Source organism: Aphanomyces astaci (genome assembly GCF_000520075.1).
Source record: "Aphanomyces astaci strain APO3 unplaced genomic scaffold supercont1.40, whole genome shotgun sequence".
NCBI classification, from domain to species: Eukaryota; Oomycota; class Saprolegniomycetes; order Saprolegniales; family Verrucalvaceae; genus Aphanomyces; species Aphanomyces astaci.
In genome coordinates, this window is record NW_009798303.1 from 119,331 (window position 1) to 136,973 (window position 17,643).

The following is a 17,643-nucleotide window of genomic DNA, read 5'->3' on the forward strand; positions in this document are numbered from 1 at the left end:
GGGTATCTTGAGGCCAGCGAGGGTCCATAGCACCTACCGCAACATTCTGTATCCAGAGGGTTGCAACCACAGCAAGCTTTGCCACGAGACTTGCTTGCATTGCTTAAATCAATACATTGCCGGGCCTTCGCATTCCACGGACTGCGCCAGCGACAATTGTAAAATAAAAAATACCCGCATGCCAAGGGGACGACCGACAAAGTGCACATTGGGCAGTGGATGTTGTTCTACAACAAGTTGAACGGTCACCACTTTATGGGACAAACGACTGATTTTTCAAATGCGTCGCATGCTTTGTTTTTGCGAATCCCGTGGATGTTCAATCGATGTAGACATATCCCCACTTTGGCCCACCATATGACCTTGCGAAGGCAACCAATACCTTCGCAACAAACCACAATCCTCCCTTCACGCGTAGCGAAAAATGGAGCATCGAATCTCGACGAATGCCATAGTCGCACAGATGTTGATCGTGTTGGAACGGCACCCCTCCAAACATTAAGCGATGCTCGTGTGGGGGAATTCCCGTTTGGTGTTCAATCTCGCTGCACACTTCAGAGACGGCCATGAGGGTGGTGATCGGCACCGTGATGACGTCGCTCCCCAACATGGACACGAAAATGGACGACGAGGGGGCGTTCCCCTGGACTGTCGACGCCAGCTTGTACGAAAACCCAAACCGGGGGATGTTGGACTGAAAGCATGGCAGGTATGTGTCCAAGTGCTGGCCGTGCAGCCGCAACGTCCTTTGGCTCACGTCGTTTTCCAAAAGCAACTTGTTTGCCAGCAGCTTCTTGAGCGAGTCCACCGTTGCCGTCTCCGCAACCTCCGCAGGAGTTACGAGCAGAACGCCCTTGGCTTCGTTCGTAGTCGGATCCAACCACACGACTTGCATGTTCCACCGCCAAAGCTAAAGTTCCGTTTGTAGTGTACACTTCGAACACCGTTCTCGTCGCAGGTATCTTTTGCCGTTGAGATAGTCAATTTCTTTCAATGGCCGAATATGGGTTCGATGTCATGGGACGAATTGAATAGCAGGTAAACTAACGGATCGTGTGGCCTGAAATGGACGCAGGTTGCGGGTTACTTGGAAGTAAGTATTCGGCAATGCATATGCGGAAGGCCGTGAATGTCGTCGAGGAGGAATCGTTAGAATCAAATGGAAGGAAGCTACCAAAGTCCCTTTCTGACTCGTATAACGGGACGAAACTTCTCGTCAAGTTGGCTCCAAAGTCAGTTGGTGTTGCGTGGTGTCAGTGACCATCAACTTGGCCAATAACTCCCACGTGTAGTTGTAGTAGTAGTAGTAAGTAGACGTTTGCATTGCATGGTTTATATTATAAATACTAGTACTAGTATCGCGACTAGCCCAGAGCCAGCGCGTCGATGCCAGCGTTACAACAACGCCGTGACGGGGTCAATTGTGGTGCCTGGGTTGTGGGTTGGGCAGCCAGCGCATTTACACGAGTCGCCGCAATTGCATTCGTAACCAAACGCCATGCCGCACCCAGGCACCGCCCAGCCCACCGCCAGCGCCGCGGTGTGCGCCATTGTGGTCTGGTACTTGATGCACCCGCTAGAGCACGCAAACGAGCACTCGTGGTGGACGGGGGTGCTTCCCCCCTCGGCTTGCAGGGGATCAACCGACGATTCCCGGTCCGTCAGGTGGAGGGCCACCGTCGCGGCCATGAGCACCACTTCGTGCGCGTCAAAGAACCCAAACACGTCCACCGTCGCCAGGTGCGGCACCACCGCCACCTTTTCCACGCCTTCAACGTGGCTCAACACAGTCTCGAGCTGCAGTGCGACGTCCATCGTGACGTGGCACCCTCCTGTGCGTTGCATGTGGAACCTACTGTGATATTAAAACGAGTGATTGCTGCTGACTGGACGTACTGACGATGCCATGGCACGGGGGTGACAGACACCAAGTCGGCTTCAAATCCAATGGCCTGGATGCGTGCGATGAGGGCATGGGCAGTGACCGTGTTGTGGCTCTGCACGACTACTTGGGCGTCGTCAAACTCCAAATGTACCTATACATATATAGAACATTGTGACGTGGACAGATTCATATTGTTGGGGTTATGTCAATCCTATCTAACATATATATATGTTAGATAAACACAAACCATATATATATATGGTTTGTGTTTATTCTAAATTGGAGCGATGTGCCCAATGTATCGACACAACCAAATGTAACGAAGAATCGGCAGAAGAATTTTTTAGCCAATCAGATTCCAGGAAATCATCAGTTCAACCAATCAACAGCTAATCAGTCGTCCCTACTTCAATTAGTGTGACGGGCATTTTCCAATGGCTTTTTTTACATCAAAAATTCAGAACTAAAAATCGATCGATGGATTTGGCAAATCAGAACAAAAGTCCAAATTTTGGCTGAAAGGACAATATGGTTGTGTTTATTCTAAACTGGAGCGACATGGAGAATTCATCGACACAACCTTATTGGGTTAGAATATATGGAAGATAATCAAGTAAATGATTCATTAATTTATCTATATTATTAGTGACTATATTAACTTGATTCATTGCGAATATTGAAAACATTACGTCAAATTTATACACATATTATGCCTTATATTTTTTAACCGCAGGCTTAATTTTATTAATTGCCTTTATACATAACATTCGAAATATTCAAAAAGCATTTAGATTTAAAAAAATGATAAACAAAAACTTCCAATGTACCAACATCTAATTAGTGTGTGAGTGTGATTACAATCACCACAGGACAACTGTTTACATACAAAATACAGTACAAAGAATCGATCGATACATTTGACGAATCAGCAGCATGTAAGTCTAAAGTTTGGGTAAAATGACTACTTATATATATATATATACGAAGGATTTCGCCAATCCGCTTGAACAACTGCATTCACGCGATCAAGTTACCTCTAGCACCGACGCCACGCTTTGAATTGCACGGACCACCGTGTTACCGCAGTTGGCGACGCACATCATGCCATTCACTTTTAAAATGGTTTCTACAACCACAAGACTCGCCATATCTTCGACCAAGCTGTTTTCAAGCACCGAGTAGCGCACGTCAAGTGCGCCTAGCGCTAATTCCAACGCCGCGCTGGAGTGGGCAGCCCAACGCACGACAAAACACACGGCGGACTTTGGCTGCCGCGGGGCCGACGAGTGCCGGTAGCCCAAGATGTGCACGCTGCGCACTTGAGGTTCGCTTTGCAACAGCGCGAGCACTCGAAGTTCGGTCCATGGCACTTGCAGCTGAACTTGCACCAGCAGCCGGCGATAGGCAAACGCCACCGGTGGCGCTGAAGCCAACATCACAAGACTTTCGAGCGGTGAATTCGCGGTCTGTGACGAGGCAGTACTACTAGGACGTGCGACGCGCCGAGATAGGAGGTCGCTGTCGTCCGAAGTCTGAGACAAGACCTAGCCAGTATCGTCATTGCTGCCTTATGGTTAGAATTGGTTTACCTCGTTGTGGATGTCCTTGGAGTGCTCCCGACATCGACCTTGCCCATCGCGAGCGATCTTCCTGCAATTTGGTGCATTGCACAGCGGCGACCCACCGTGCTCGGGACATTTACCGCTGGCCCCTCGGCCCATTTTCGTACAGTCCGGCACAGTACACCGCCGGCCGCCACCATGTGCACGGCAGAAGCCTCCTCCTTGACTGTTCTTATCGCAAGACGGGAACCCACAACGCTTGCCACCTCCATGTGCCGTGCAATAACCGCCACCGACGTCGGCTTTGCCACAATCGACTGCTTTACACCGCTTTCCGCCGCCGTGGGACCGACAAAGGCCGTGGCCGGCGTCCACCTTGATGCAAAACGGAACCGTACATCGTGACCCGCCGCCGTGATTGCGGCAAAACCCACCTCGCTGATACCCCTTGGTGCATCCCGGGAACTGGCACATCTTCCCACCTCCATGTCCTACGCAGAGGCCTCCACTGGCCGCGAGCTTGTTGCATCCAAGCTCCGTGCAAGTCTTCCGTGGATGTCCCATGGCGTCAAATGTAGATTTATGGTGTCGATGAGTTCAGTCCACATCAATTCGTGTTAAAACGTATTTAACGTTATACAGTCTTTATCCACTAAAATGATGTAGCGGAAAGTGCACTTTCCGCTACAGTATTGTACGTCTTAAATGTCAAATTGATCGAGCCATACTACTACGGAGTACTAGTACTAGTTACAAGGCAATTCGTGGGTTGGAATAGGTGCTGCAAGTGGCCAAATAATAAAACGCATACTGTAGTACAGTAATACTTAGTAAGTTCTATATTTACGACTCATCGGTTTTACTACTATTAATAGTTTTCAGAGTACTTCGAAGTATTAATAACGAATAGTTATGAAGATCCACGGTCAAGATGACAATACTCGGATGTACTGTACACCTTGCGCGCAGTTGAGGAAGCCCAGGAAGCCGCTCTAGGGCCCAAAAAGTAAGTTGCTGTAAGAGATGTACCTAGTTGACAAGCTTGGCGCATGTGATTACGTTAGCGTTAGGAATAGAACTAGAACTACATTTCCATAGTTTTGACCAATCATTATACGATAGACAAGTTTAAACAATAGGAAGGAATAAAAGGGTCCTATTGACCAATTATTTAAACTAGTCGATCGTACACTATTAATAGGATTAATACTAGAAATGGGACAAATTTGGTAAGGTTGAAAATACCCCATACAAGCATGAAGTTCTTTCACTAAAACTGAACCTAATTTATTTCAGATCGATTTATGAAATTCATAAGATGGCTTCACCTTGCGGGCCAACAGTACTATTAATACTTCTACATAACCTACTGTTTCAATTGCGATTCTAAACTTACAGTTAATCTAATACAATAAAACCAAATAAATCTTTAACATAAAAATAAGGATAAAAAGGTATAGTTTCTATTACCCCCAATTGTTAGAAAGTGCGTGTATAGGGTAGTTTGTTGATTTCAGCATTCTGATTGGCTGCTTTGCGTATTCATCAGTGTATCATAGATTTATCATTTACCCCGGAGTAGGACAACTGTACTATATGTCTCGGGCAAACGACTTGATTTGGTCTACCCTTCAGTGACTATGTCCAGATAATATGATGCTAACTGATGGTAGTTCACCCATCACTTCCTACTTTGGGGTTTCGGAGTTTCGGCAACCCCAAGGGTGCGACGGTATCTACCGGAAACGGCATATTTTTACCGCGAGACGGCAAATCGGCCATTTTTACCGTTTTGTGACCACACGACGGCAAAATACAGCAGCCAATCATTAACTACTATTTGAAGTATCATTGAAAATCTCGTAAGTTAGACGCTCTCAGAAGCACGGTTGGCTCGAGAAAATGCAACGCAATTGAGATCGGAGTTGCCTCCTTTGACTACCCAACTGACTGGGTTGAACGTCACTGCTCGTGAGCATTTTTTGTACCTTTCGAGGTCAACAAGTGGGCAAATTCACCCTCCATGCAGCTTGAAATTCGTCCTCATCAGCATGAACTCTAGTCCGTATCACTATGTACCCTGGGATTACTTGAGCGTAGGGCCCAATTCATTGTCTATGTCGTTGTCGTCGTTGTCCCATCTTCCATCAGCCGAGTCATCGTAACCGGATGAGCCTGTTATGCGGAATATTTGCCATTTTCACCGTTGGCGATGCAAAAAAGTAAAATACAGTGACGGACGGCAAACGTCAAAATACAGTCTGAGTTACCGTCGCACCATTCAGTATACCCTAAAGTTGATACTTCGAAGTATTTTGTATCCAAACCAGAATAAAGTGGCGCTTTGATCGGGAAAAGATGTAGAAGTCGATAAAAGTGATCGCCTTGACCAATAATGTAACAATGAAACATTGATGCACTCTGATTGGGTAATACTACAATTCGTCTTTACTTCTGAGTATTACCTAATCGATGCCAAAAAACAAAAAAAACGCATCACGTTTGGCGTATTCTTGCCACTAACGGCTGGCTGTACGTGTACACCACTTATTCCACCGCCGTGGGACCGTGGCCGGCGTCGACCTTGATGCAAAACGGAACCGTACATCGTTACCCGCCGTCGTGATTGAGGCAAACCCACCTCGCTGCTACCCCTAGGTGCATTCCAGGAACTGGCACATCGTCCCATCTCCAAAACCTACGCAGAGGCCCGTAGAGGGGTATCGTTTCTCGCGACAATGCGCCTGGAGGCTGCGGGAAATCGCGTAATCACTTTGGCCTGGGCAATCTGGTTTTCGCGATTTCCCGCGTAACCGCATATTATATTTGTAGTATAACGTTAGGTTGGCTTTCAAACCAAAATAGAATTCTTTTGGCAGTTAACAATATCTAAACAGGTGTTTTAGATTATGTACAGTACACTGACACGATTCGTAGCCGAGTTTGACTTTATTTGAACATATTTTCATTCCACAATCTTGAAGCCTAATCTCAACGTTATACGAGCCAAAGCGATACAAAATTCAAAGTTTAGGTTGGGCTAATTTAGGTTGAAGATTGACGAAACTGACGAAACTTCAATGTTTGATGCGCGATTTCACATGAACCAATACGACGCTACTAACGTTATGATAAATATGGAATTTATTACTAGTACAGTACATGGTATTTATACTACAGTACTCAAGTACGTAGTAGTACTATATACTACTTCGAAGTACTAGTAGTACGTAGTAAGCCACAAGATGACACTCGGAGGTCCTTTGCGTCCAGTTCATGAATGGGAGTATTCGATTGTATATCATCAGTATGTACCTGTATCATAGATTGGTCCTTTACGTTGATGGGCTTGATACGTTGATCGCCCCAGCACTGCATCATGCACATGTAGCATCCCAATCGAATACGTATACTACGTAGTACAAAGCAGCCAATCTGAATGCTGAAATCAACACATTGCCCTAAACACGCCGTTTCAGAGCATTTCGGTAGAAGAAAAGTGTAAGTTAACAGTAAAAATGTGTTATCCATAAATTATAACAATTGATCATTTACGTTATCTCCAAATCATCGGAAATGCAAAAATATATTCATGATCAGCATACACCTGTGAAAAATAGTACTTCTACTGTAGTATTAGTTTTAAGAAGAACCGCGCACAATTCGAAATTTGAGATTTTGGTTGCCGCGGCGGGAGCGCTGGTCAGCATGGAGGACGACCATACGTACAACATCACATCGAACCCATGTACGTAATGCATCATGGCACGATCATGTCTAAATGGTGAGGCATGAACAGGGGGCAATCTGCAAGAATTCTGTCCAAAGGTAGGCTGCATGCATAGTCGTGACCGCGTGCACTGCACTTGCGACAACAATCTATTGAACGTGCTGCCATAGGTCATTGCGCCAACGGTGACGCTGGGTGCTGAATTAATGGAGTTGCATGCGTTTTTGACGAACCAGAAACCCAATGGCGACGTCGATGCAGGTAACTTGCAAGCCTGTACATCATACCGCGTGTGCTGACCTTTGCATGTAGCCATCAAAGCCATGAACAAGAAGGATATAGAGGCGAAGAAGCGTGAGTTGGAGAACTGGAACTTTCGATTGTACTTGGACGAGGGCAAGGAAATGCAGCGCGGTCAGCAGCTCAAAATACTGTCGAGCGACTTTCCCATGGGTACCCATGGCAAAGGTGGTACCAAGAGTGCTACAGCAGTCTCGTTGTCTCCTTCGACAAATGGAACCGCGGGGAATGGTCTCGGTCGTAGCAGCAGCTCCACCACCAGCAAGCGTCTTCGAAGGGTGTAAACTCTGGAATTATATACTAACAGCTTCCGTACGAGAATCCCCATCCCCTGAACAGCAAGCACAAATGAACGCTCCAACGAGCGTGGCAGTTCAGATTCGGAATTATATTCACAGTACCGTTGACTGGTTAGAGCTGAATGTTGTGGATTGAAGTGCCCACACTATATATAACGTTAGTCGACATGGCTGACATTGCAAGTCTTGGCTATTATCTTCACTGGACAATTCCTAATGAATGGCCAGCATCGATTCTTACACTGTGTGCACGTGCCCCGGCTATGCCAATACACAGTGCGCTGCGAGGGCCACCCGCGGCTAGCTCAATAGAGCCGTGGAGTTCGCACAGTCGTCCGAGAAGCTTTGACGCCAACAGCGCGTAGATGCTGATCACATAGAAGACGTCCACAGACGGCTGGGGACTGGTGTCCGTACCCGGCACAATCGTCGCGTTCTAGAGAAATTCCACGCCCATTGAAGCAAGAGTCGTTCGTACGTAGTTGCATCACAAGTGTGCGTCACGTACGTGACGACCTTGACTTTCACTTGGACGACCGACGAGTAGCCCATGAGAGCTGGTGTGCTACGGTATGGCCACACGCCCACGCCATGATCACTTCTCGGAGTATTTGCCTAACTCGAGTTTTGCTCACATACAGAACTTGTCATCTTACGTGCGGACCTTGGCTCCACCCTGGCAATTGGAAGTCGATCTTGTCTTGAGTCAATTCTTCGATGAGCGGAATGCAATACCCCGTGACCAAGTACTAGTATACACGTTGATCTTACTGTCGACTTCTCGACCCCTCGCTAGACGACGCAAGCGCCCCGGGTGTGCTTGTATCGTTTGCAACTAGGCGCTCGAGTTTGGTGAGAATTGGTTGTGCTCGATCTTGCCGTATTGTTTCGAAAAAGACGGAATCACATTGGACGGGACCAGCGCGTAGATGCTAATGACAAATTTGGACAAGTTTGCTTGGTTGCGGTGCCTGCAGAATCCTTTCTGCTGCCAATGGCCTCGCTGCGGTTTGATAATCATCATGGTTTAGCTTATTTATATATATATAAATCGCATTGATGTCACCCCCTCGCAACGACGTGGAGTAGCCCATGAGGTCATGCGTGCTATGGTGGAGCGTTATGTTAGCTCTATTGTGTTCCTCGTCAACAATGTGGTGTGGTGTATAACCCTTGGAAATTCAGTGCGCAATATATCTATACCTTGGTTTGCAGTACATTTGTTGCCAATCTTGATGGCATGGGTTTGTTCCAGTGGCAACGACGCCGCGACACAACCGAATGCCATTCAAGGCGCCGACGTCATGGATGTGCTTACGACGTTTCGACCACAAGTGCGGGCGTTGGCGCTGACCAACACGTCGGACAAGGTCGCGCAGGACATTGTAAAGCTCTGCGACAACGTGCGGTGCGACTATCTCCTCTCCACCAAAGGAGCTAGATAAAACATATAGGTGGAATCGTGCATGTGCGTCAAGAACGAGTTGGTCGTGCACTACGAGAGTTCATCAAGACACTATCAAAAAATATATATGTAAAATACAATATGATGATGAAATACAACAGGAGGCCACTATCGTCTCGCCACGTTGAAAATATCTTCCGTTTTCAACGCCTACTGTCCATCCATTTTATTTATCCATGATACTCACAATCAACTACACTACCGCCATCGCCGTTACGTACCACATGTGCACTGTCAGATGTAGCGTAGCCGACAGAAGCAGCGCACAGCTAAAACACACGAGCAGCGGGATCATGACGGCCTCCACCAAGTGCGCTACAAGTCCCCGCCGACGTATAAGAGCCACTCGGTTAGTCAGTCCGCGCCGTTCACATGGACCGCTACAAGTACCGCAACGTCGTCACATGTCCAATACATCATCACAAAAACCAAACCTCAACTCTTGCGACATGACTGAGGAACTTGGAAGACATTCACAACGAGATCACTTTAAAGGCCACGTACTGACTAACGGTGACGCGGCGTAAAACATGTTGTATGCGTACTACTGTAGTACGTAGAATAAGTTGTTGCAGCAGGCAATCGGGTAATGGCAACGATCGACGTGTAGAGGAAGAACGGCGCTGAGTAGCTGGCAGCCGCAGTGGGACCATGTCCGCCACACTCACGGCGAGAACGAGGTCAAACGAAAAAAAGTTAACACTCATGCTACACGATAGCGTCCAGATCTTGTACCCGTTGGCAGTAAAGTAGTAAATGTGTCATACGTCCGTGTACAGGAGTCCTGGCATCGAGCTGAGCTAGGTAACACGAGTAGCATCTACACAAATGACATGCATGTTTGGACACTCTGTGGTTTGGTCCATTTCAACGTACCTTGCGACGCTCAAGCCCGGATAAAAGTGTGTACAAGAGCATCGGCTTTCCTTTCATGACCCCTCAAAGCCCTACGAGTGCGTACCAGTCGGATATGACGTGGTCGTTTTATGGGGGGAAAAGTGGTTTTGAACGGGGGGAGGGGGGGTATACCCTCAAACGTGATTTGTCGTGATTTCCCCACTCTTGGTGACAATCAACGATGTTCCGTAACCAGTGTACTGTCGCGATCTTATGTAGCATATTTGTAACCACATCATGCATATCAACGTAGGTTAAACTATTGACCACGACGTAGTCCCCACGGGCTACGACCATCTATGTTCCTAGAGTCGTCAAATATTGTCAACTATATTGATATCACTAAATCCACGAGGGGTTAGAAGGGTTAGGCATTCATTTGTTGATTGAAATACGCTTGTTGTTCATTGGCGCAATCGGCCTGAAGCTGCGTCAAGTCGGTTGTGCATTGCGCGGGGGGCGACGGGTTCTTCGGGGGGGCCTTTCCCACGGTGATCCCCACGGTGCTTGTCAGCGTCAGTCGGTACGTGCCTTCCGCCTTGACCGCCGGGTTCTCACCCACACAGCTCTCCAAGGCGGCCCATCTGTATTCGTTAACGGCTTCGTTGGCGTTTTTCAACGACAGGTTGCTCACGCCCACAGCAACTACATGTGTGCCTTTGGGCAACGTTGCAACTAAAAACGAGTCCTTCTTCGACACGCTGCCATCGGAGCGACCGTCTGACGGCCGAAGCATCCAGTCCACGTCGTCGTTGAAATACGCCGTGTACTTGGGTACACTCGGGTCCCGCGAGTACACGTACACGTTGGAGTCGAAAAAGTTGAACCGGCAATCGTGGTTTAGGTCGGCGTAGGCGTTGGCGACTTCGTCAATCTCATACGACAAGATGTCGACCGCCACTTGGCCCGGGGCGTCCAATGTGATCTCGTATTGGTCCACCGTCGTTTGAAACGAACGCGCCGACGTGCCAAGCCGCCGGAGGATGCCGTTGAAGGCGACAGGGGGACCAAAGTTTGCGACGGGGGGGCGGGGGTTGATCCGGGGGTCATTAAAGGGGGGGATGAGCCCTGATCCGACGGATTTGGGCAGGGCGACTGCGTCCGGAGGGAGTTGAAAGCCTCGCCTTTGTAGGTCCGCCACGATGCTCAACATGGGGATCCCAGCGTTGTTGCAGCTGGAGGCGCCGCAATAATGCAACGCCACCACAGAGTGATCGATGGCGGAAATCACAGGCGAGCCAGAGGACCCGCCGTCCGTGTCTGCGTTGTACTTGAGTCCCCCCTTTGTCTCGCAACTAGACCAGGCCAGCACGGTTCATCATGTAACGCTTGCATAGAACAATTTCAAGAGATTCAGAGTTACCCTGCGGTTTGAAGACTTGTGATGGTCACGGGACCGCGGGACGTCGAGTCCAGGAACGAAATCAATTTGCACCCGCCCCGAGGATGTTGGGGCACGTACACAGGCAAGTTTACTACTGGGGCGACCGGCGTTGCTTGCAGGTACCCGTATTTCCGAGCTACGGCGCCGTCAACCTTGAGCAGTGAGTAGTCCAACGTTGGATTTGTATACACGAGCTTGGCCGACACGACTTCAATCACACCAGGACACGTCGACCGCATGGAATCGTTGCAGTCAATGGTTTCCGCAACGAATTCAAATTGGGCCGTGGACGCTTCGGCGATGCTGCCTACATCGAGCCCCATGATATAAATGACATTCAACTTGATAACGTAGACAATCAAAGTGCAAGTACAGAACAATGAACGTTCATGCTCACAAGCAATCTGCAAGTAAAGAGATTACGGGAAATAATTGAAAGTTCATCGACACTACATACCGATGCAATGGTTGTTGGTCACGATGTGACCGTCTGAGCCCCACAGCCAGCCCGTGCACAGATCGGTTCCAAACGGATTGTTCGGGTCGACCGTGATGCGTACCACGGGGCGAGAATGGGCGTACATGCTGTTAGTGGCGCTGGCAGGGTTGTAACCACATACGGCGTGCACACTGTCATCGGTGCCGCAGAGGGCTTCGCGACGGCCAAGCGCTTGGGTTTGGGCTACCAAATCGTCGCTTGTGATATAAGTAAACGCATCCACTTGCAACGAATGGGCTTCTGTAAACCGCACGTGGTCGTCCGCAGCGTAGATTTCCACGACCAAGTAGTTTGTGTACACACGGGGCAGGGTGACGTTGATGTAGCCCGTGTCACCGCTCGGAAAGTACGTTGACGCGTTGGTTGGGTACTCGGCGGTCGCGAGAGGACGCAGGAGGACGTAGCTGTTGGAAGGCAACGACAGGGACGATAGTTGCAATGTGATGGACACGGCATCGCTTTGGAAGATTGGCGGACTTGTCCACACTGGGTCCACTGACGTTGTCAATCCAAAGTTGCTTGTGGCGCCTACGAAGCGGTATGTCGAGGCTGGCAGGGGCACAGCGCGCAAGGCCGTGGCAACTGGGGACGTCCATGCCAAAGCTAAGACGGCTACAAGTACGAGTGGCGACCCATACATATTGCACTGGAGATCGCAATGGTTTGTGTCGTGGCATACTAGTACACAGTTACTACTCTGAAAGCAGTTATTCGAAGGGTGTTCATCTATTTTTAGATTTCAACCGTCGACACAAAACTGGTATGCTTGACGGACGAGTTTTCGTTGTCCGTTGGGCCGATGGCGACAAGGACGGCTTTGATCACGCCAGCTCCCCTGGACACAGGTCAAAGGCGCAACTGGCCGCTTGCTGTCGGTTGCGCCACGTGCCATCTACGCATATTTTGACGTCGCCGTTGCACGGCTACACATTCATCAAGGTCCATTCCGTTCTACTTTGGGCGAGCAAGGGAATGAAGTTGTTTGTACCTTTGGACGAAGAGTATACGCTAGTGTCGTCGGCATCGCAGCCGCCAGTAATACAAGTACTGCCAAACACGGAATGTGCATGATAATGCTCAATGCAGAATGGGCCAAATTTGTGAATTGTATTCAGGTTACGCTGTGATTTCTACGGCCACTTCTTGATAAGGGTACAAGGCATGATGGTAGCACTTTATTAGAGTTCGCTTTCTACCAATGCTGGTCACTTCAAATCCGTCTGCGCATCGTATGTTGATGTGAAATTCTGGACAATTCGTGGCTGTTACTTTTACGTATACTAATGCCCCCTCACCCCAAAATCAACACAATTTATGCTAGTTTTGTTTTGGGGTACCCCTCTATTCGTAGTTATAAACGAAGTTCGAAGGACTCTCGAACTCGCCAACAACCAACCCCAGGCGGCGGCGACGGTGACATGGCAACCAGTACGCGGTGGCGCGCCGCTGGCGTTGCTAGTCGTATGTTGATGGCAAGGCGGTGCTTCCTCACCGTCCCTGAGTTCCTGCAGCCATCCAGCTTGCGCAAGGAACATCGTGAGAAGAAGGTGGTGCCGTTTCCTTGCCAAGCCATGTTCGACGTCGTAGCCAACGTGGACGAGTACGTGACGTTCCTGCCATTCTGCGTCACATCGCGCGTCGTGTCGAGACCGTCTTCCAACTCCATGGAGGCCGACTTGACGGTGGGCTTTCAGATCTTCACGGAAACATACCGGTCTCGCGTCGTCTTGGAGTCCCCGCGACGCATCCTCATCAAGTCGATCAATTCCCCCACATTTAAGTCCATCGAAAGGTGTGTGTCTCCATGCAATATGCAATCTAAATGACAATGCTTGTCTAGCGAGTGGACGTTCCGGCCGGTCTCGACCACTTCGTGTGAAGTCAATTTCCGCGTGTCGTTTGAAGTGGGGTCGATTCTCCATGCACATGCGATGCGACTCTTCTTTGACGATGTCGCACGCGTGCAACTGAATGCGTTCATTGGCCAAGCATCCAAGCTACAACAGCAACGGCAACTAGCCCAGAAACGGCAACAGCAATCTCCACCTGAACCAACCCCAGCGGGCAAACCGTGGACAGTACCATTCCTCCAAGGAAAAGTGCCAGCCCCAGTGCTAGCCCATCTCAAGCACGTCTTCATTGCACATGCCACTGCCGAAGCTGGTACGTACAAGCTATCGCTGGCAGGGTTTGGGGCGGCCTGCCACGATCTGGTTCACACGTCGCCATGGGCCAAAGCGTCACCCACGGTGGAAGACTTGAAGTCTATCAGCGCCAACTCCCAATCAGGTACTGTAATAGCACGTACAGTGGTGAGGATGGTTGAGGTGATGTTTGGTTGCACAGCGTTGGCATTTGCAGTGTTTGCCAGCTACATCATGCCGAGTCAGCACCAACCCCACACGCATGAACAACCACCGCACCGCCAAGAGCTGTCGTTTACCGAGTTTGCAGTACAATGCACTTTGCATATACAACAAATCGTTGTGATTTCACACTTTAGATATTGGCTAGACGGGTGTATACTTGACACTATACGGTACAGTGGACGACAAAGCCGTACACATGTTCCAAGCGATCGATATACTGCACGACGGGCGACTCAGTCCAGACGAACTTCGCCGCGCCATGGAAACCAGGCTTCGGGTACGTACATACATGATCATGATATTGGCCGTTTTATCCAAAAGTTGGTTGACTTTTGTGCTGATTGATTCGCCAAAACTATCGATCGATTCTTTGTACTGAATTGATTTGTATGTTTTCAATCACACTAAGTGAAGAAGTCACCCACTAATTTGATGTTGATGATTGTTTGTCCTGCAATCTGATTGGATGATAGTACTTCTGTAGTTTAGAATACACACAACTCTGTACTTATTACTACTTCGTTGTCCATACATATTCCCATGGGTGATTGATTTTAGGTGGTGCGAGATGTGTTTCCGCTGTTGTTGCAAGAACAACTCGAGTTGGCTGCATCGTCGTCGTCGTCGCAGTTTACTTCGTCGACGAATCTGAACGAAGAAGGCATGAAAGTGGGACTCTTGGCCATTGAATCGCTCATGGCCCAAGTCGAAAGCGATATCCCGCTGGCCGTGCACCAGATCTTTCTCAGCATGACCCTGGAAGAACCCAACCACATCAACCTCACGGAATGGCGACGCATGTGGTAATATTGGTGTGGCATCGTTGACGAGTGTACGTGTCTGATGGCTGGACGGACGACGTAGGCACGATCATCCAGAACTGGTCGAGATGATGACCATCGACGGCATGAAGAAGATTCTACACGTCGCGGCGGTGGTGACACCGGCCAACAGATAGACCTCCACTCCTTTTCTCATTCAAGTCATGGGATAGGCTGTTGTCCACAGTGAACGATGGGTGGTCGTGGTGAAAGTCAATCTCCATCGAGTTTGCATTGTGTGCAGAGCAACATTTTCGTTTATCGTTCCATACTAGGGTATTGCACCGTGTACTGTACTACTACTTACTATACAATAGTTGCAGCACTTTTCTGAAGCGGCTTGCCGGTTTCACACGCAAGGGGTGGTGGCATAGTGAATTCTGACGACCACTCAACGAAGTGTATGTGGGGTGGACGACGCTTTCAAGTGGGGTGAATTTCAATGGCTTCTCCGACGGCGGGTGATTCGATCCACAAAATAGCTGTCTGAACTGGCCACGAGGACAAAAGGGTGGCATCGGGCACAGACGCAGGCGGGCGTGTCATTTCTTCGACACTGCCATCCAGTAACTCATGCCTTTCCCTTTCCCTTGTCGTGGGTGCGTTGGAGCGTCCACGGATCTCTATGAGATCCACGTGCATCCTAGTGGTCGTTCGATGTTTGATTCGATGGTGTTGTGAACATGAATCAAACGTCGCGTACATCCGTGTCCGCATTCGAAACAGACACGCTGAGGTCGTCTTGATTCACCCCGAATCGTAACGTCGACAGGAGTGGGGTGATAGTACATCGAAACCACGAAGAAATCTTCAGCCTTCAGCTTGTATGAAAGGAGGGCATGGTGATCGCTACATTTGTCTGCATGTGTGTGTATATGGTGTCGCGAAAAGTACCACTGTACCGTCAACGTGATTGTGACTTCGTACAAATCGTTTGTTCGAAACATTGTTCCAGACGTTTGAATTGTCCTAGGAGTATTTGATAATCATCCGGATATACAGCATCCGCCATACAAATGCCAAGATGTTGTATTCGGACTATAAGGCATACCAGCAAGGGGCACCAGCTGGATACGCCGGCTGGTGCCTCGTGGCCATTTTCAAATTTGCGCTGGACTGCAACCACTCTCCGTCCAGTATGTCCGGCACCAAGACCCCGACCACCGTGACGTCGCAGCAGCAATCCCCCATTGACATCAACCCGAAAGCCACGAAAGAGGTCGTGATGGACAAGCGCGTTGGCCACATTCACCTGGCCCTTGGCTCCGCCTCTGGCCACATGGAGTACCTCGATACTAACTTCCGTGTCAACTGGTGTGGCGACGCCAAGTCCGTCTTGACGCTTCGCGACGGGCGTGAATACCACCCCATCCAGTTTCACTTCCACACCCCATCCGAGCACACGTTGGAGGGCAAGCGGTTCCCGTTTTGCATGCATTTGGTGCACCAAGCCGCCAATGGCGATCTGGCGGTCGTGGGAGTGTTCTTTGAAGAAGGTGAAGAGAGTTCGTTTTTGAAGCAATTCTGGCACTACCTGCCAGAGTTGGACCCCCACGGCGAGCACTTGACGGTCAACAACATCGACTTTGACAGCCTCGACATCACCAACGAAAGCTTCTTCCGCTACCAGGGCTCGCTGACGACGCCGCCATTCACAGAAGGCGTCGAATGGGTCATTGTCAAGGACGCCCGCACAGTGTCCAAGGCGCAAATTCTAGCGTTTATAGATGCCATTCCTGGAGAGTCCAACGCGCGAGAGTTACAACCTATTCGAGGCGCCGCCGGAAAGATGCTGTTTTGCTGCTGACAAAATCTAATCTAATCTTATGTTCGTTATTGTATTTATTTGTCACTGTCCAATTGTGCATTCCTGGCATCCTTGTCGCAGGATAGGACACGTTACAATGATTCGAATCCTGGAAATTACCTTTTACGAGTACAATTTCACTTGCATCGCTAGCAACCCACTCGGTGCTGCAACATCGTTGGATTTCTGGAACGCCACTCCTTCCATAAATGCATTGACATAAGCCAAGCCAATGTTAAACTTCGTTTTGCTACCAAATAATGGAACACCCTCGTTTCCCCTTCACGACTGATAATGCCATCTCGTGGGAAATGTTGTTTTTCAAGACATGCATTGATATAAGGAAGCGACTAAATGAGATGTCAAGACTTCTTGAGCTTTGACCACCGACAGACAGTGGTGTTGGCTCTGCACCAAGCCTTAGCATTGACTTTTTTTGCGGTTGTATGTTCGGTGCTTTTAAGGTGGACGGTATTTCCAAGGCTATTCTTGCCCAGTTCGCGCTCTCCAATGAGGCCAATATGCGTCATCCAAGGGAGCTCGGTGACGACACCATCTGGTGGAAATGAAACGTTTCGAACCGTTTCAGCATGTCCGTTCGAAACGGTGATGAAGTTGTTTCGAA

The 17,643-nt window shown here is 49.1% G+C and overlaps 7 protein-coding genes across 10 annotated transcripts; 4 read left to right on the plus strand and 3 right to left on the minus strand.

Annotated features, from left to right (window-relative positions):
• Positions 1-319: 319 nt before the first annotated feature.
• Positions 320-895, minus strand: H257_12346 (hypothetical protein; the record flags this gene model as incomplete). The annotated part of the gene is made up of 1 exon (XM_009839510.1): positions 320-895. One exon carries the CDS (start codon positions 893-895, stop codon positions 320-322), a length of 576 nt encoding a protein of 191 aa, XP_009837812.1.
• A 411-nt stretch (positions 896-1,306) lies between these two features.
• On the minus strand, positions 1,307-4,021 carry H257_12347. 2 transcript variants are annotated; one of them, XM_009839511.1, is made up of 4 exons: positions 3,475-4,021; positions 2,920-3,429; positions 1,897-2,036; positions 1,307-1,852 (listed from the first exon to the last, which is right to left on the minus strand). In XM_009839511.1, exons 1-4 carry the CDS (start codon positions 4,009-4,011, stop codon positions 1,396-1,398), a joined length of 1,644 nt encoding a protein of 547 aa, XP_009837813.1. In that variant the 5' UTR covers positions 4,012-4,021; the 3' UTR covers positions 1,307-1,395. The 2 variants fall into 2 exon arrangements, with proteins under 2 accessions (XP_009837813.1, XP_009837814.1); XM_009839512.1 differs by having other exon boundaries at positions 1,307-2,036.
• Positions 4,022-7,109: 3,088 nt separating this feature from the next.
• Positions 7,110-7,861, plus strand: H257_12348 (hypothetical protein). Its single transcript, XM_009839513.1, has 4 exons — positions 7,110-7,195; positions 7,247-7,275; positions 7,348-7,438; positions 7,490-7,861. Exons 1-4 carry the CDS (start codon positions 7,156-7,158, stop codon positions 7,759-7,761), a joined length of 432 nt encoding a protein of 143 aa, XP_009837815.1. The 5' UTR covers positions 7,110-7,155; the 3' UTR covers positions 7,762-7,861.
• Positions 7,862-9,011: 1,150 nt separating this feature from the next.
• On the plus strand, positions 9,012-9,698 carry H257_12349 (hypothetical protein; the record flags this gene model as incomplete). Its single annotated transcript, XM_009839514.1, has 2 exons — positions 9,012-9,184; positions 9,491-9,698. The coding sequence occupies 2 exons, from the start codon at positions 9,012-9,014 to the stop codon at positions 9,696-9,698; spliced, it is 381 nt and encodes a 126-aa protein (XP_009837816.1).
• A 753-nt stretch (positions 9,699-10,451) lies between these two features.
• H257_12350 (hypothetical protein) lies at positions 10,452-12,672 on the minus strand. The gene is made up of 3 exons (XM_009839515.1): positions 11,980-12,672; positions 11,502-11,829; positions 10,452-11,433 (listed from the first exon to the last, which is right to left on the minus strand). The coding sequence occupies exons 1-3, from the start codon at positions 12,659-12,661 to the stop codon at positions 10,506-10,508; spliced, it is 1,938 nt and encodes a 645-aa protein (XP_009837817.1). The 5' UTR covers positions 12,662-12,672; the 3' UTR covers positions 10,452-10,505.
• Positions 12,673-13,403: 731 nt separating this feature from the next.
• On the plus strand, positions 13,404-15,751 carry H257_12351 (hypothetical protein). Of its 3 annotated transcripts, XM_009839517.1 has the most exons (7): positions 13,404-13,813; positions 13,862-14,310; positions 14,368-14,474; positions 14,536-14,667; positions 14,949-15,193; positions 15,255-15,487; positions 15,529-15,751. In XM_009839517.1, the coding sequence occupies exons 1-6, from the start codon at positions 13,440-13,442 to the stop codon at positions 15,346-15,348; spliced, it is 1,401 nt and encodes a 466-aa protein (XP_009837819.1). In that variant the 5' UTR covers positions 13,404-13,439; the 3' UTR covers positions 15,349-15,487; positions 15,529-15,751. The 3 variants fall into 3 exon arrangements, with proteins under 3 accessions (XP_009837819.1, XP_009837818.1, XP_009837820.1); XM_009839516.1 differs by having other exon boundaries at positions 15,255-15,751; XM_009839518.1 differs by having other exon boundaries at positions 14,368-14,667; positions 15,255-15,751.
• A 484-nt stretch (positions 15,752-16,235) lies between these two features.
• Positions 16,236-17,052, plus strand: H257_12352 (hypothetical protein; the record flags this gene model as incomplete). The annotated part of the gene is made up of 1 exon (XM_009839519.1): positions 16,236-17,052. One exon carries the CDS (start codon positions 16,236-16,238, stop codon positions 17,016-17,018), a length of 783 nt encoding a protein of 260 aa, XP_009837821.1. The 3' UTR covers positions 17,019-17,052.
• Positions 17,053-17,643: the final 591 nt, after the last annotated feature.

Coding starts and splice junctions, on each gene's coding strand:
- H257_12351 (XM_009839516.1), top strand. CDS start 13,440: ATGGCAACCAGTACGCGGTGGCGCGCCGCTGGCGTTGCTAGTCGTATG. Junction 13,814..13,861: donor ACATTTAAGTCCATCGAAAG/GTGTGTGTCTCC, acceptor ATGCTTGTCTAG/CGAGTGGACGTTCCGGCCGG. Junction 14,311..14,367: donor CAGCGCCAACTCCCAATCAG/GTACTGTAATAG, acceptor TTGGTTGCACAG/CGTTGGCATTTGCAGTGTTT.
- H257_12347 (XM_009839511.1), bottom strand. CDS start 4,011: ATGGGACATCCACGGAAGACTTGCACGGAGCTTGGATGCAACAAGCTC. Junction 2,037..2,919: donor GCGTGGCGTCGGTGCTAGAG/GTAACTTGATCG, acceptor ATATATGTATAG/GTACATTTGGAGTTTGACGA. Junction 1,853..1,896: donor CCCGTGCCATGGCATCGTCA/GTACGTCCAGTC, acceptor ATATCACAGTAG/GTTCCACATGCAACGCACAG.
- H257_12350 (XM_009839515.1), bottom strand. CDS start 12,661: ATGTATGGGTCGCCACTCGTACTTGTAGCCGTCTTAGCTTTGGCATGG. Junction 11,830..11,979: donor GACCAACAACCATTGCATCG/GTATGTAGTGTC, acceptor GGCTCGATGTAG/GCAGCATCGCCGAAGCGTCC. Junction 11,434..11,501: donor ACAAGTCTTCAAACCGCAGG/GTAACTCTGAAT, acceptor GGCCTGGTCTAG/TTGCGAGACAAAGGGGGGAC.
- H257_12348 (XM_009839513.1), top strand. CDS start 7,156: ATGGAGGACGACCATACGTACAACATCACATCGAACCCAT. Junction 7,196..7,246: donor CAACATCACATCGAACCCAT/GTACGTAATGCA, acceptor AGGCATGAACAG/GGGGCAATCTGCAAGAATTC. Junction 7,276..7,347: donor TGCAAGAATTCTGTCCAAAG/GTAGGCTGCATG, acceptor GTGCTGCCATAG/GTCATTGCGCCAACGGTGAC.